The 15,814-nt window shown below is 51.4% G+C and overlaps 8 protein-coding genes across 8 annotated transcripts; 3 read left to right on the top strand and 5 right to left on the bottom strand.

Annotated features, from left to right (window-relative positions):
* Positions 1–161: 161 nt before the first annotated feature.
* PV08_07154 (uncharacterized protein) lies at positions 162–1,107 on the bottom strand (the record flags this gene model as incomplete). The annotated part of the gene is made up of 4 exons (XM_016381486.1): positions 162–288; positions 441–637; positions 805–855; positions 1,078–1,107. The coding sequence occupies 4 exons, from the start codon at positions 1,105–1,107 to the stop codon at positions 162–164; spliced, it is 405 nt and encodes a 134-aa protein (XP_016234588.1).
* A 683-nt stretch (positions 1,108–1,790) lies between these two features.
* On the bottom strand, positions 1,791–3,713 carry PV08_07153 (uncharacterized protein; the record flags this gene model as incomplete). Its single annotated transcript, XM_016381485.1, has 6 exons — positions 1,791–2,266; positions 2,320–2,355; positions 2,425–3,322; positions 3,376–3,394; positions 3,467–3,530; positions 3,611–3,713. The coding sequence occupies 6 exons, from the start codon at positions 3,711–3,713 to the stop codon at positions 1,791–1,793; spliced, it is 1,596 nt and encodes a 531-aa protein (XP_016234587.1).
* A 759-nt stretch (positions 3,714–4,472) lies between these two features.
* PV08_07152 (uncharacterized protein) lies at positions 4,473–5,645 on the bottom strand (the record flags this gene model as incomplete). The annotated part of the gene is made up of 1 exon (XM_016381484.1): positions 4,473–5,645. The coding sequence occupies one exon, from the start codon at positions 5,643–5,645 to the stop codon at positions 4,473–4,475; it is 1,173 nt and encodes a 390-aa protein (XP_016234586.1).
* Positions 5,646–7,344: 1,699 nt separating this feature from the next.
* Positions 7,345–7,683, top strand: PV08_07151 (uncharacterized protein; the record flags this gene model as incomplete). Its single annotated transcript, XM_016381483.1, has 1 exon — positions 7,345–7,683. One exon carries the CDS (start codon positions 7,345–7,347, stop codon positions 7,681–7,683), a length of 339 nt encoding a protein of 112 aa, XP_016234585.1.
* Positions 7,684–9,100: 1,417 nt separating this feature from the next.
* Positions 9,101–9,615, top strand: PV08_07150 (uncharacterized protein; the record flags this gene model as incomplete). The annotated part of the gene is made up of 2 exons (XM_016381482.1): positions 9,101–9,436; positions 9,496–9,615. The coding sequence occupies 2 exons, from the start codon at positions 9,101–9,103 to the stop codon at positions 9,613–9,615; spliced, it is 456 nt and encodes a 151-aa protein (XP_016234584.1).
* Positions 9,616–9,904: 289 nt separating this feature from the next.
* On the bottom strand, positions 9,905–10,494 carry PV08_07149 (uncharacterized protein; the record flags this gene model as incomplete). Its single annotated transcript, XM_016381481.1, has 4 exons — positions 9,905–9,962; positions 10,015–10,192; positions 10,323–10,348; positions 10,415–10,494. The coding sequence occupies 4 exons, from the start codon at positions 10,492–10,494 to the stop codon at positions 9,905–9,907; spliced, it is 342 nt and encodes a 113-aa protein (XP_016234583.1).
* Positions 10,495–10,897: 403 nt separating this feature from the next.
* On the top strand, positions 10,898–11,812 carry PV08_07148 (prohibitin-1; the record flags this gene model as incomplete). Its single annotated transcript, XM_016381480.1, has 2 exons — positions 10,898–11,224; positions 11,288–11,812. 2 exons carry the CDS (start codon positions 10,898–10,900, stop codon positions 11,810–11,812), a joined length of 852 nt encoding a protein of 283 aa, XP_016234582.1.
* A 1,155-nt stretch (positions 11,813–12,967) lies between these two features.
* PV08_07147 (uncharacterized protein) lies at positions 12,968–15,530 on the bottom strand (the record flags this gene model as incomplete). The annotated part of the gene is made up of 3 exons (XM_016381479.1): positions 12,968–13,417; positions 13,888–14,246; positions 14,303–15,530. The coding sequence occupies 3 exons, from the start codon at positions 15,528–15,530 to the stop codon at positions 12,968–12,970; spliced, it is 2,037 nt and encodes a 678-aa protein (XP_016234581.1).
* Between the last annotated feature and the right edge of the window lie 284 nt (positions 15,531–15,814).

The raw sequence follows: 15,814 nt of genomic DNA, 5'->3' as shown, positions 1-15,814 counted from the left end.
GTATTGTTCATTGTCATCAAAACTTTTCTTCTAATTTTGGTATCTGCAGCGGTAATGCAATATCATGTCAATCAAGTGAATGATCACATGACAAGGCCGTCCCATCCACCGTATCGTAAGACTGAACCTTTTGATATCCCTTGTTGTGCGTGTTTGATGGTCTACTCATCATCCTCGTCGCCCTCGTCGTTGACGACGTTGAAGAATCTCAACTCGTAGACACCGTTGCTAGTTGACACGACACGGAGCCAGTCACGGAGTTGCTGCTTCTTGAGGAACTTCTTGGTCCTGGATTTGGCAAGTACTTTATTAGCCTAGTTCTCATTTTGTTTCGCACGGGTTTGTGTGTGTGTGGGAGTTCTTTCTGCCTGGATTTCCAAGGGGTGTATTGGGTATGGTGTACGGTACGAGGACGATGTATATCAGGTGTAAATACGTACAGGTACTTCAAGTAGCGACCGGAGAAAGGAATGTGGGTGACGACCTCGATCTTGCCGTCGCCGACCTGGGAGATCTGCACATTGTCGCCGAGGTTGCTGGTGCGGCCCTCGACCTTGATGCGGTCGTGCAGGAACTTCTCGAACGCCGACAGATCGAAGATCTTGTCGCTGACAGGCTGGCTGCAGTTGATGGTGTACTAATGTCATCCGAAAAGGAAAAAAGGTCAGCTCAACGAGTTACCTCTCTGCGCGAGCGGCGGGTGAATGCAATCGGACTTGAGGAGAGACAATGATGTGATGCGACGCGATCTGATCTGATCGAGGGGAAGGAAAACACTTTGGGGACAACAGATGTAGAACATACCTTCTTGGTAACCTTTGCGTTCTTCGCGGTCTTGCCACCACGGCCAGATGCCTATATTCAACACAAAACGAAAAAAACCTTAGCCTACTGCCTTTTTCTCATGTCTTTTGTTTTACAAGGGGTCCGGATCCTCATCCTTTCCGCATTCGCGTGCACATGAGCACGCGCGATATGAGAATCTCTCAAGGACCACACAGGTCGACATGGCAGCAAAGCGGTTCGGTTCGGGTTCCGTCCGGTGACAGAAACATGTACACTTGAAGAAGTTCTTACCTTGGGTGCGACGGTGCGTGAAGGACCCATCTTTGAACGAGCGAAGAGTGGGTGATGGGGGGTTTGTACGGGTTGGGAAAGACGGTCGCAAAGAGGTCGATATCCTGCGCCTTTTCGTGGTGTGGTGGTGGTGTTGGTGGTGGTTGAGGAGGAGTAGAAGTGAAATTCAAGAGGAACTGCGCTTCTCTTCCTCACACTTGCCGGGGAACTTTTTTGAGTTTAGCGCGCAGTCAATGCCCTTTTTTCGCGATTGTGGGAAGGGCCGCCAGTGCCAAGACTTGAGTCATGTGACTTTGGACTCAGCTTCGTTCAGCGAGGCTGCGCTTGCAAGGCTGTCAATACTTGTGCAATGCGGATACCACCAGGCGGGTCACAGCGGGTCAACGCGGGTCACCATTGCGCAAAGGACAACCTAAATGACTCCGCAAGGTGAACGACTTCATGGCACGGGCCTTATCGTTCATTGCTTTCTTTGTTTAATCCATGGATAATACATACATAGCTGTTCCAGCTTTCGCGTCTCCTCTGTCACTGACCCTTACTTGTCAAAGGCAGAAAAAAACATCCCTCTTTGCTCCCTCATACTCACAAAAGATGAGTTTCTGTCCTCTCTGTCACCGAACCTAAGTTGTCAAAGACAGAAAAACCCCTCTAGGCTCTTTGCTTGCACATACTCCTGATGGATTGTTTCTCATACCCTTTTGCCACCGAACCTAGTTGTCAAAGGCAGAGAAAACATCCCTCTTTGCTTCCTCATACTCACGATAGATGGTGTCTTCTCTCTTCACCGATCGACACTTGGCGTCCAATGCATATGGCTTTGCACACACGAGGAATCCTTCGCTGTAACCAGTTCGAGGGTCGATGTCTGGGTAAACAACGCTTCCCTCTTCATTCGTTCCTGGTCCAAACTCGAATGCCCACAGCAGTTTGGCGATGGCCAGAAACAAGTTTCTTTCGGCGAGATGGATTCCAGGACAGAGACGTCTTCCTGACCCGTATCCGTAGTGGTCTCTGTCATCAGGGTTGGAAGACTGAGCCAGCTCCGAAGCCAGCGCGGTCACGCCCTTGTAGTGATCAGGATCAAAGACGTCCGGGTTAGGGAACTTCTTTTCATCGTGGTGCATGCCCCAAGCGTTGATGAAGACCACCGAGCCTTTCGGGATCTTGTACCCGTCGATCCAGTCATCTGAGTCGAAGTCAATCACTTATGGTCCTGTCTTGGGCGTGTTCTTGACTTACCTTCGTCTACTGCGTGTGGGAAAGCCAGAGGTACCACTATGATTTATTAGCAAGGATCATATTACCAGACTCGACCTGATCAGAGCCGAACAGAGAGGGGCATACCTGGTCGCCAACGCATGGCCTCTTTCACTGTCGCCGCCACGTATGGCAAACTCGGATAATCAGACCAGACAGGGCTTCTGTCCTCCCCCATGACGCTGTCAATCTCCTCCTGTGCCTTGTGCATGACTTCGGGCCACTTGACAAACGCCTGAATGGCAGCTAGTATGATGCTGGAAGACGTGTCACTGGCACCCTCCATCATCGTGCCACCAAGGAAGTACAACTGATGTCTGTTCAGGTCGAGCTTGTCTTTCTGGTCCAGGACCCTGTCCATGAAGCTGTACTTTGGTCCGACAGTTTCACGTCTCTTCTCCAATCCAGTGAGCATGTCGTTGTATAAATCGTTCATCGCTTTCCCGACATGCCTGGCTCTGGTCCGCCAGTTACCAAAGACGGCCTCTGGAACGTAATGCAACGCTGGGAAGATATCGACCGGTGGTGTATTGCCTGGCTCCATCACGACAGACCAGTCCTCCATCAAGCGGTACAAGCGCAACATATGCTCAGTGTCAATGGTCGGGCTGCGTACACCCCAGATGGTCCCGCAAGCAATGCTGTTCGTGAACCGCTTTGGATGCCACATGTGTTGATCAGGCCGGACGACGAAGTCATGCAATAGTTGGCTGGCTTCAGCTTGCTGCAAAGGAAGATGGTCTTTCATCACGATGCTTTCCATGAAGTGTTGGTGAATGACTTTGCGGTAACGTTGCCACACTTTGCTATAGTGGGCAATCAGGACGTGGTCACCACCGGTGATGAGGTTATGCGAGACGTAGCTGTGAGGGCGGTTACTGTAGATGCTGGACTTCTTGTCTATGAGCTGTTTGACGAGTCGACGGTCGGTGAGGACGATTGCTGTCGCAGAGCCGAGTTTGAGGGAGAAGATTCCGCCGTAAGTCTGGCCAACGAGTCAATTCCAAGACGGTAAGACAATAAATCGGGAAGGAGTACCTTTGCCCATTCTGTGAACCTGTGGAATCAAATGTCAGGCCTCGCTCTTCATACAGGACGGCCTGCGGGGGGTGGGACAGGCTTGACTCACATGAGATATGATCCTTTCGTGGGTATTTGGTGCACGTTTCCTATGATGGCTGTGGTAGGAGGTCCTGGAGTGCAACATATCAGTCGGCATTTTCAGCATGTCCTTTACAGGCTGACCTGGGAGATAGTAGACAAGGTGGCTTACCAGGAGGGAGTCCTCTCTCTCGGTGTCCCACGAAGGCGTATGCATAGGAAACGAGGGCAGACAGCAAAAGGAATGCGATGGAAAGAATAACGGTCTGTGCCATTTTGATCTCTACTCTTGTACCATTTGCGTTGGAATAGAGAGATAATGAAGCAGGTGAAAAGATGATGAAGTAGGTGAAAGGTGTGGTTGGCAGACGCGAAGGAGAGTGTCGAGATCTATATAATCTCTGGTCGGTCGGTGATTGGCGACTTCTTCACAAGGAATAGTCATGGAGAAATCAAGTGCAGATCATACAAGAAACCTGGGGTATTCCCAGTTAATACTCTTCCCCGCCAACAATCAGGGCAGATTGATATTCTGACCCCGCGAGACGATGCAACAGCAAATATTCCCACATAAGGAGAAGTCGTGGAGATTGTCCCTGGACTTTTGACTCGTCCCACAACGTGGGATTCCTTCCCTACGGACTAGGACATCGCAGATTACATGGTTGCTGACAATTACCGGGTGAACCCCAGGGAAACCTTAGGTTGATCCTTGTCGAAGATGGTCGTACAAAGCTACAAGCCGATAATATGACCCCTTTTATGGAGGAAGTCCTATCAGGCCTCCTCTGCGACGCAGTCTAGCTGTTCAGGATTAAATGCTTGACTATCCGCGACTGTAGCTAGTCCTACTAATCGTGGCGCAGTGGACGGACTGGCTGAGAAGGTAGGAGTGTCTGACTAGCATCCTGCTGCATCCTGGAAAACAAGGGGAACGAAGCCACACGAAGACTATCGCAGATGTGTGGGTGCATTAACTCTCCTGCTCTCCCCATGAGGGGTGTTGGTCTTGGACTTCATGCCGACTCGGTCTCTTATGTGCTCTCGTCGTCGTCCTCGCTGTTTTCTTCGCTCAAAACATCCGCCGGCGTATTGACTGATCGCTTCTGCTCCAGTTGACTCATCATTTGAGCGCGGATAGCCTCCAGAGGTGTCTTTAGCGAGGGATTATTGGACTGGCCGATCCGTAGACCGAGCTCCTTGATCTTGTCTTCGAGGTCTTTAAGCTCATCCGTGCCGGCATCCTCGTTCTCATCAGATGTGTGATCTTGACCAAGCGCCAGCCTCTCGACCTGGAGCCCATTGCCAAAATGCTTTGCAAAGTCCGCCGCCAGCCTCTCTTCTTTGATCGCAAACACGATCTCTTTTAAATTGCCCCAGTGTTTTGTCTTGCTGTCTCGGCCGTCACCCAGAATGACTTTGTTGAATGCGTTGGCAATCTCCATGACAGGATTGCCGTATGCACCACACCCCCACGCACCGAGGACGCACTTCTCGACCCCCTTTGCTTGTAAAATGTCCATGAGGCACTTGATTTGCCTACCAGCAGTGTCTCGATCTTTCTGACTGGCGTATTTCTTGTCCTCGTCTGTCGTGTCCTCGACGTCCGGAAAGCGGAGCATGGCTGCGCTGATAACATCAACCCACCACCGATCGCCTTTGCCCAAATCTTGGCCAGTGTGGTCCCGAAACACCAGGACATCTTCCGTCCATATGGCGCCGACTTCGGGCAAGCGATAAAACTCATCTTTCAACGCCGGATAAAGCGTTGTTCGATTGCAAAGGCTTTCCTCTTGCGCAGTTGCACCGTTGAGAAACCCTCCTCCGGGCACCAGAGGACTAGCCATGTTCAGCACTGCCACGTTCCTCTTGGGCCTGGCCGATTTCTCCTCGCCAAAACCCCCTGCAGAGGCCTGACTTAGTGCTCTTGCAACAACAAGAGTATCATCCGCAACTACACGAATCTTGACGTTCGCTCTCCCATCATCCCCGTGGCCTCTGCTCCCCAGACCTCTCATGCTGCTTCGAACGTCGACTGCAGATGCGTCCAAGATAAGCTCGCTGCTTTCTACGCCCTTCCTTACCCTCGCACTACTGGCCAAGAGCCCTGGAATGGTCTTGTGTGCCGTAAATCTAGCAGCTTTGGCGCGTGCATCCTTGCGCCGAGAAGGAGGGGCAAGGCCAAGCGAAGGCTGCGATCTTCCCATGGAAGAAAAGAAGATGTATCAGACGGTGCGTTGTTGAAACCGCCTGGTTGTGGTGACAAGAGGCTTAGGTTGATCAAAGTGGCAAGAGATGCACCAAGTAGAAATTGAGGACCAGGTAAGAACACGTCATCGAACAGCTGTTACTAACTCACCCTACCGTCGTCTCTTCGGTAGCCCAGACGTAGCCATTCCAGGAAATCGAGAAACCGGCCATCTGAAGACTCTTGGGGACTTCAAACTCGTCTTTTTTGGCGGCGATGTCGTGAACATCATCTTCAGACAATTAGAGGGAAAAGACCCATGTCAGCTACTTTCTCTGCCTGGGTACCTGACTTTAGCTCCACGGGTATGTGCCCAGCAACCCCACATGAGTGATCATACCGTGGGAAGATTAATGCTGTGAATCTTCTTGCCCCTCCGTCCTTTCGAGGCTCCTACGGTAGTTCGTCAAAGTTCAAAGGTTTGCACGCAAAATGCCTGGTGGCACCACCGCAGACAAGATATCTCGCAATGCAGTACAGAGTTTTGTCTGTGAAGTGCCGAAGTGCGAGGCCATGTACAAGTGCAAGCGACGGCCGTCTTTTCTGATACTGATACGTTCTGCTTTACGATGCAATTTGGTCCAGGTCTCCCTTGCCACAAAACCTGTTCAATTGAGTAGTCCTTTCCCTCGTGTGCTTTGTGGTTTCCCGATTCCTCAGGAAGATATCCACACTCCAAGCGAGGGGTCTTCGCCGATCCTTCTCAGCGGCATAGTCAACTTCATTGTCAGAATCGCAGCAGATAGTGTGGTGAACCTCAAAAGCCACACCGGGGAGTGGTCAGACACAGGTGAAGCCCGTCCTTAGAGTCACCAACCGTTGAAGGTCGGTAGGCCGGGTTGGCTCAGGAACAGAACAGGCTTTGATGTTGCTATTGGAGATAAAAGACTTCTTGTCCACGTTCTCTTCCTCGCAGTGATCGGGCGCTCCGCATGGCGAAACAGAGCGAATCCTCTGTAATCCCGGTGCATGCACGGGACGAGAGAATCTCTGCAACCGCCACTGTTTCTCGAGCCTGCTGGGACAGCATCGCCCATCACCCTGGCGCGACCAGCCTCAAGTCGTGAAACGCGATCATAGGTCACTGGCTTGAAACGGGAGTCCAAAGAGTTAGGACAAGGGCCAAAGGACCTTGATCAAAGACTCACTTCCTTTGGCATTCACTTCTCGGGGAAAGCCAGTGTCCTAAGTCCACGATGAGGTTGGCCGCTGCATGCATAATCGAGAAACAAAACACGTTGGGGACTTGAGGACAAAACATCTGCTGCTTTATATGGGGAGCGTCACACCAGCCACCATAGCCACAAATTATCCCATTTAGGCGTCCCATTTGGCTTCGGATATCATCTCGCTACCAAAGACCGTAGGGATACCCTCAAGGATTCAATTGAGCTTCCGTGTGTTCACAGCTGTCGAGCTATCATAGTTGACATAGTTCCACCTACAAGTATACCCGAAGGCATCATCCGATAAGTCGAAAGTAGGAGATGGCGGGACTGCTCCCACCTTCACCGGGGCTTCTCCCATACTACTTACTCTTTGTAAGTAAGCCCTTACCCCACCCCCTTCTTCCCTTTGTCATCTGCGATACGGCAGGTTTCCCTCATACCAGTATCAGGTCATGGCTGATAGCCTGATCGAACGTATAGACAGCCTCCATGGGTCTGTTACACACTGTCGTGTGCTACATCAATCCCTTGGGCTCCATGCGTCAGTTTTCAGGGCCTCGGGCACCTCCGCCCACGTCGGTGTTGGCTCATGTGTATGGCATGCAGAACCTCTACACTGGGTTCATTCGGATTCTAGCCGCCTATAATATCGACAATGCCCCTCTGTATCACCTTGCGATCTTGACCTACGTTGGAACGATCTTCCTGAACGGCTCCGAAACATTGATCTGGAAAACTGCGAGGTTTTATGAGACAAAATATGCTTACCTGCCTGCCTTGATTGGCCTTGTTTGGCTGGTCGCCCAAAGGGATTGGTATCTGCCTTGAGTCCACGACCCCTCCAGCACATGATGCTTTAGTGTCGTGGGTTTGCTCTCTTTTAGTAGATAGGGAGAAGGAATAACTGTGGTGCGGACTTTGGCCCCTCGAGTGACATCAAATAGACTCGCACTCAATCGGTTGTACGCTTTGGAAAGTGCAACGCAGTCGACGTCCAAGGGCGAGGGAGGCAGCAACAAAAGCGGGGATTCATTGCGAAGCTAACCCAGCCAATGATCAAGTGATATAGATTGAAGAGCAGCATTGCTTTGCATAGGAAGAACGTACCAGAATGTGCCACGAGCCCAGCTAGCATTCATGATGGAACAGTGTTGAATAGCATCCTTGTAAATAGATGCTGTTTCCAAGAGAGTAACCGAGAACGCATCCATGACTTCTTCACAAAATCCGATATAGGTATCGACGTCCGTTTCGTCCACAGCTGGGGCATCAGCTACGGTGATGTCTCATAAATTCCTTGGGAAGTCTAGCAGTCCATCAAGGTCAATGTAACACGTAACGTTCCAGTCACGGTCAATGTTTAGGTTGTGACAATTCATATCTGTCAGGAGCATAACAAATGGCCCAGCGCCGAGATCCCGTAGAACAAAGTCTGCGCAGACGGTGCCAGTGTAGCAAGTGCAGCCATTTGAGAGCCGACATCACACATTTCATATATAGATTCGGGTTGGTGTCGCAATCAATTGTCGTGACAATGAAGAGAGCATCGACCTTTCCTCCAGTTGTGCGGTAAGTCAGGTTCCTGGGAATATCCAGCGGATGCTCTCGCTTTCAAGATCTTGGAGCTCCAGTGTAAGAGGACGATTCAGCAGGCGAAGCTAGTCATCGTCGTCAAGGATCAGGGCTCGGATGCGAGAAAAGAGACACGGGCCGTCCCTAATGTATTCTCCGCCATCCCACGGAACAAGTTATGTCGCGATTGAGGCTTCATCCTGCTCGCTGTCCACGTTTCGGACAATGTCCAATCAGAATGAAGGCACCAATCCCTTCCAAGGACCCCCCTGACGTTGACCAACACCTGAAGGAATAGAACGACCGAATCAAGAAAAGAAATGATATTTGACGAAGTGGAAAAGACGGGCAAAAACAGACTTCCGTCCAATCGGAGTAACTGTTGAGATAACATCAGCAAGTGACATTAGCTACTCTCTAAGCCAAAGTATCAACGGTGTGTTAGGGTTTCGTTTTCCAGTACTAGAAGGCAGTCTCGAGAATGCAGTCCCTTTGCAAGAGAGGTTGTGCTCCGGCCTTTCAAAGGATGAAAGGAAAAATGCGTCATGACGTCGTGTGTCCCGTTGACTTCGGAGAAGCAGGAAGCCATTAGATGCAATATCAAGAGATGTTCTCCAACCGTGGAGTTTCTCGAGTTTGGTGATCTACCTATTATGTATTGATCTCAGCCATCATGGCGCCCAACGACTATGCCTCGGTTGGGTCCGGTAAGCTCAAACTGAAAGGAGTGAAAGACGCCAAAATCGACAAGAAGAAGAAAAAGAAGTCCAGCAGTAAGCCGAGTGACGGGACCGCCGACCGTGGCGAGGACAATACTTTTCACGACAAATCCGTCATGCTAAGGAAGCTGGAAGACGAAGATGCTCAGCTCGCGAAGGAGGAACGTCGCAATTTAGCCGCTGTTGATGGAGAGGAAGTCGGCCCGGGCGCCGGCATCAAGGACGACGAGGAAAGGCAGGTTGTCAAGACTGAAGCAGAGAAACGGTACGAGGAGCAAAGACGGAAGAGAGTATGTGTTTGTTGTTTCTGTTACTATCTCAATGACTATCGCTGACAAGTCTGCCACAGCTCGAGGATCGATTAAAGCGAGAAGGTGTCAAGACGCACAAAGAACGAGTCGAAGAGTTAAACCGCTATCTCAGCAGTCTCAGCGAACATCACGACATGCCTAGAATTGGGCCAGGCTAACACTTGTGGATTTCCCAGCTGGGGTTTTCTTTTCGAATGGCTTCTGTGGTGACGGACTCACTCAGTAGATCATCACTACTTCAGCCTCGCAGAGCGGCTGAAGACAATTCTGGACCTAGCATCCGAGGCATCACGGTATCTCCATTGGCACGAAGGTTATTGCATAGTCAGAAGCTTGCAGTCTAGAGCCACGACAGACGTTGATCTTGAAAATTCTTTTTGTATTTGAATTCACTGATCCCGCTTATGTACAATATCATTCAAAGACGCATCATCGTGTGTCCATCTCCTACTCCTCTTCTTCTGCGGCTTCAAGACGTCCAGGCTTTGAGTTCAGGTAGTGGTTTCTGCATAAACGTCAGTGTCCACTTCTAGCAGCGTATCTCGGCTAGATTTTACTTCTCTGTAGCCCATGACATGAGCACGTATCCGAGAACCATGGGAGGAAGCCAGTACAGGATCTGGTGGTATGTGCGGCGGTAGACGTTGAAGATGGCGTTCTTGTAGGCTCCGGCCATGGGGTCTTGTCTGTTCGGCGACAAAACATATGTGACGATTCCCTTTTGTTTTGGGGAGCCTGTTCACGCATATTGTGTTAGCTCCATATTCTTCGGTAATGATCATCCACCTCGTCTTCACGTGCGGCGGAGAGCGTTCTTCGAGACCGGAAGGAAGGTATGCAATATCTTCGAGGAGGGAGTCCGTACCCAAGTCACCCCACCATCCCATGTATCTGTTTACATCAAGTTGTTAGTTGCCCGCGATCGAGGCGACTTCGATACGATGTGGCTGTACGTACACTCCGTTCTTTGGGTCTGGGTGACCGGCCGAGCGCAGGGCCTTGGTGGCCTGCATCATGAGACGAGGTGATGGACGCATCTTGACCGAAATGCTAGTCGTTGAGGTTGCAGATGTACACTTAGACTGAGAGCATCAAAGAAATCATTGATCGCAGGAGCTTCCCGGAGCTACCGTCGCAGACTTGGCTGCTGACATAAGGCAGATTAGACCGACGAATTTCAGCTTGTCCCATTGGATCACGGATTCCGTAGGGCACGCACATGTGCTGTTATGATCCGTCGTATGAATTCCGGCGCACCATAATGCCCCTTCTCCGCAGCTTGGCAACTAGCGAGGTTACTCCAAGCTGCATTACGGAAGCGAGTGCGTCGAAAAGTCCATTACGCTTATAGCTTTCCACCTGGACGACTGCGGCAGCATCTAGGAATCGCTTCATCGCCGGTCGGCCTCGTGCTCATTATACCTCCCCTCGCAGGCCGTCATGTCGGCACCCAACATCCTCAACGCCATTTCTCGGTGGGCTGTACCGGTCTTCATTGCCGCATCTTTCGGCCAGGCGGCGATCTATGATGTGAAGGGCGGAACAAGAGCGGTCATCTTCGACAGATTGTCTGGTGTCCAAGAGAAAGTCGTCAATGAAGGCACACACTTCCTGATCCCGTGGTTGCAAAAGGCCATCATCTACGATGTACGAACGAAGCCGAGAAACATCAGCACGACGACTGGAAGCAAGGATCTGCAGATGGTCAGTCTGACGCTGAGAGTTCTGCATAGACCCGAGGTGCAGAGATTACCCAAGATCTACCAGGTATGTCACATTCGGTCCATCCGCAACTGCACTCATTGCTGAGCTCTGACTCTCCCTCGATAGTCGCTCGGTCAAGATTATGACGAAAGAGTCCTTCCCTCGATCGGAAACGAAGTCCTGAAAGCCATCGTGGCGCAATTCGATGCCGCAGAGCTCATCACACAGAGAGAAGCCGTCTCGAATAGAATCCGAACCGACCTGTTGCGCCGAGCGCAGGAATTCAACATTGCGCTTGAAGACGTCTCCATCACCCACATGACCTTTGGTCGAGAGTTCACCCGGGCCGTCGAACAGAAGCAGATCGCACAGCAAGACGCCGAACGAGCACGATTCATCGTCGAGAAGGCCGAACAAGAGCGACAGGCCAACGTCATCCGCGCCGAAGGAGAAGCCGAGTCTGCGGACATTATCAGCAAGGCTGTGGCCAAGGCAGGCGACGGTCTCATCCAGATCCGACGAATCGAAGCCAGCAAGGACATTGCACAGACGCTGGCGTCGAACCCCAACGTGACGTACCTTCCAGGTGGCGGCGAAGGCGAAGGTGGAAGCAGCAAGGGCACCGGTCTTTTGCTCGGGCTGAGGACCTAGTTCAGGAGCCTTTCCTGATCCTGTCCGAGGGGGGCAACCCGGAGACTGTGTACAGCTATTGATTCCCAGAATGACTCGCCCTTGACCTTTGAGCCTCTGTGTTCCCCAGTGTAGCATTACGTATGTAGCGAGTGGAAAAAAATGGAAAAGGAAATTCTCAACTTTTATCCGCTTTGTTTGACGTTTCGTCTGTGTGAGGTATATCTCGTAGTTGAATCTACGTATACGTCGACCTTCAGGTATTAACGTCCGATTGTCTGTGTATATGTCGTCCTTCACGGACCGTCTGCATACCCAGGTAGTTGAACAAACAAATCTTGAGAGTCCACAACCGGGGAGGATCTCGGAGCGTACGCTGTGTGACCCCGGTATGGAGCCAGGTGGTACTCCCTCCACGTTTGCTGATTCTGCCGGCGACGGATCTCAAACATTGTAACATCGGTAAGCAGTAACTACTTCGCCACCTGAGGTACACGTTGCAGAGAAAGGTAAACAAACGTACACTCTACACTACCGTCGGCGAAGCAGAGTAGAGTCATCATCCCTGATGAGAAAAGGTACCTGATGACAATGGCTGGCCAAAGAGAGAATGTATATGAGAGAGAGAGATTGGAATTTGTGCATGCTAAAAAATGGTACAGTTGTAGTTACAGTAGTACTACACTGTAGTACCCCTGTATTTGAGAGCCAGCGCGCGGCCGAGGCCGTGACTTGGACTCTGTGAAAAAGTTATGCATGGTCCTCAAGGTAGGCTGTAGGTTGCAGCTGCTACACGTGCTGAGTCTGCAAAATATGTCCTTGGGGGATTGAAGTGAAATGTTAAGTCAGTAAAGAAAAGCGAGCAAAAGAAGAAGAAGAAGAAGAAGAAGAAACAAAGAACCCGGGTCCCCAACCACTCACTGCCACTGCCCACCGCCCGTCCCCCTTTTTGATTCCCACAATGAAACCCCCCGGTTAAATGAATACAGTACTCGTACATGATGTCGGCATATCAATCCAAAAACACCCCTCTACCTCATGCCATACACACACTCGCACACTCACTTCATACACCACGCAAACACATTCGCTTTCTCCGTTGCACAGCTCTCGCAATGGAATAAGTAGAGGAAGGGGAAAGTCCCTCGAGACATCTCTTTTCACGGCTGATACTTCTCAGGACATCTCCCTTCGTAGCTGATGTTTCCTCAGGTGGCTGGCATGTCTCTTGACCGCGGCGCTGGCTCTCTTGGTAGTTGTTGTCTTCTTGTTCCATACGCTCAACGCGCCGGGACCGCCGCACACTTGGTCCGCGGCGCCCGTGCAGGCCATGTTGCACTTGTCTTCGGTCAACTGGGGCGTGGGGGTGCTGGTGCCGCAGAAACACTGCCCTGCGTATTCGGTGCCGGCGACCGGGAAGCCTGCCTTGTCGCAGTAGGAGATGCAGGCGTCGTTCGTCATGGTCGGCCCATTGAAGTTGGACCACTCCGGCAGTGAGCGCGGGAAGACAGTGTCTGTGAAGCAGCCCGAGTACGACCATGATGGGTTTGAGGAGACGGGCGTAGTAGAAGTTGGCGATGCGATCGCCGTCGAGGACGAGGATGAAGTCGTCAAAGTCGTCAAAGTCTGTAAGTGGAGAAAAAAAGGGCCCATTGTTAGTTTTGATTTGATCTTGATCTTGACTGTGAACAATGGAATATGCATCACTTGGGAATTGGGGACGTGTGTGATGAGGTATGATGATTCTCGGTTGAATGGATGCTAGACATGAAATCAAACAGGATGTGCAGAGTGTAAGTGGTGTGAAACCGGGACTGGAGTGGAAGGGTAGATGGAAGTGAGAACGTTGGCGTGTATAGGATGGGATATTGATTCCTGGACATAGCAGATCACGGGAATGATGCTGCAACTGTATCCATCTTGCAGCCACTGGTTCACCGGGCATGGTGCCCGATGGACTGGTGACTGAGTTGTCAATCTGTTGTGTAAATCTAGGAGTTGAGGTTGCGATCAAACGAAATAGTTCTCTTAATTACCGAAGTTGTTGAAGAGACTGGCTCGACTACCGCTGATGAGAGCGTGGTGGGTTGGACAACAGCCTGAGATGACGATGAGGGCGGAGCGGAGGTGGCCACTGCAGAGGATGAAGAAGCACGGGCAGAACTTGTACTCGACGACGACGACGACGACGACGGTGGAGCAGCGGCTGAGCTGGAAGTAGGAGAGGTAGTTGTCGACACTGGAGCAGAGGAACTGGTCGAGATGACCTGGCTCGAGCCGCCAGCACCGCCGCCAGCACCACCAGTGTTGACGCACTCGCTGCCAGTGCATTTCTGGTAAAGCGAGATGAGCCCTGCACCGCCGCAGAATTCGCTATCGTCGCCCGAGCACTTCATCTGGCAATTGCCAACGACACCGGGGACGGGCATTCCACTCGTTGGGATAGAATTGCCGCCTATACAAACACGTTAGCATGCATGTCTTACTCATGGGTGGGAAGGAGAGACGTACAATAGCACTCCGATGAATATTCGGTTCCGGCGACCGAGAATCCTTTGCTGTCGCAGAATGCAACACAAGCTTCATTGGTCATTTGACCATTCGACTCACTGGTGCCAGTAAGGATACGGTTGTAGTAGTTGTCGGTGCCGCAACCGGTATAAGACCATCCTTTGCTGGTGAGATCGGTAAAGAAGGTCGCGTTGCCTGCGCCTACGGTTGTAGGAGCACCGCAGTCGGTCTGCGGCTTGGCTGGTTCAGGGCCCTGTTGAACAGCATTGCAACCAGGCAGAGCATCGAGGAGACCACTGACAGGCTCGTCGACCTTTGATGCGATTCGGCAGCCTTCCGCTTGCGAGTCGGGGATCAATTTGAACTCGGGGCAGTCCTCCACACGTCCACTATCATTGGTGCAGGTGTCGACAGCTCGCTGGAGGAGATCTGGATCCCACCCCATGATGAAATCTCCATGGCCACCATAGCCTGTAGGGTCGCCCATGGACCAGACGAAGGGTTGACTATCTCCATACCACTGGTCGGCAAATTTGCCAGTATCCCAGATCACCTCGTAGAAGATGGAGATCAGATGCACTGGGAAGTCCGGAGGGCATGCACCAGAGTTGTACGAGTTTGCTGGGTACGACATGTGAGACTTGTGGTCTGGGGTATCGAGGTCTTTACCGTTCCAGCACGACGGAAAGAAGACTTGAGCACGAAGGCCATCCGGGCAATTGTAGTTTGGAAACATTCCAGTTTCTGGCTTGGCCGGACCATTGTAGTTGAGACAGTTGTAACTGACCGCTTGTGAAGCAAAATCATCTCCACCACTGCGTTTGAACGGATCTCCTGCGAGCATGCGGAAGCCAGGCGGGAAAGCCTTCAGGGTCTCTCCATCGCCCTTGCGTTGTAGATAGTATACAGTTGCACCTCCAACTTGTTTGACGCTTTCAAAGGTCCCGTTCTGATGCTGGAAGAACAAGGTTGGGGTCCAATAGTTGCTGTCATCCCCAATCACAGTACATGACGAGCATGTGGACGAACGAGTGGTGTTGTCGTCCATGGTGAAGTCGAAGGCGTTTCCTCCCATGATAGTGTGTAGATGGGAAGCGACCTTGCCAGGACTGACTATAGGATCGGCCCGTTCGACGACGATGGGGGATTTGCATGGTAGTCGCCAGAATGCTGAGACTGGTGATGCAGCCAAGGCCGTAATCAGGCCGGCTGTAAGAAGAGCAGACATTTTTGGTATGCTGTGAAAGCAACGTGGGTGTCGGACGCGAGGTTGGAGGAACGAGTGTTCCCGAACGAGTGACTGAAGTTATAAAGAGGGACTGGGACAAAGAATGGATGTACGATACAATCGCACCTGAAATAAAGAACGAACGACAGAGGTCACCGACCTCGACTTAGAAAGGGAACGTGGGAGGGGAAAGCACAAAGAAAGCTGTACGACTGAACAACAGAAAGGGTCAGGGAAGGGAATATAGGACGATGAAGCAAGATATACCAACCTTGGAGAACTCA

This window comes from Exophiala spinifera (assembly GCF_000836115.1).
Source record: "Exophiala spinifera strain CBS 89968 unplaced genomic scaffold supercont1.5, whole genome shotgun sequence".
NCBI lineage: Eukaryota > Fungi > Ascomycota > Eurotiomycetes > Chaetothyriales > Herpotrichiellaceae > Exophiala > Exophiala spinifera.
This window is presented reverse-complemented; position numbering and strand designations above follow the sequence as displayed.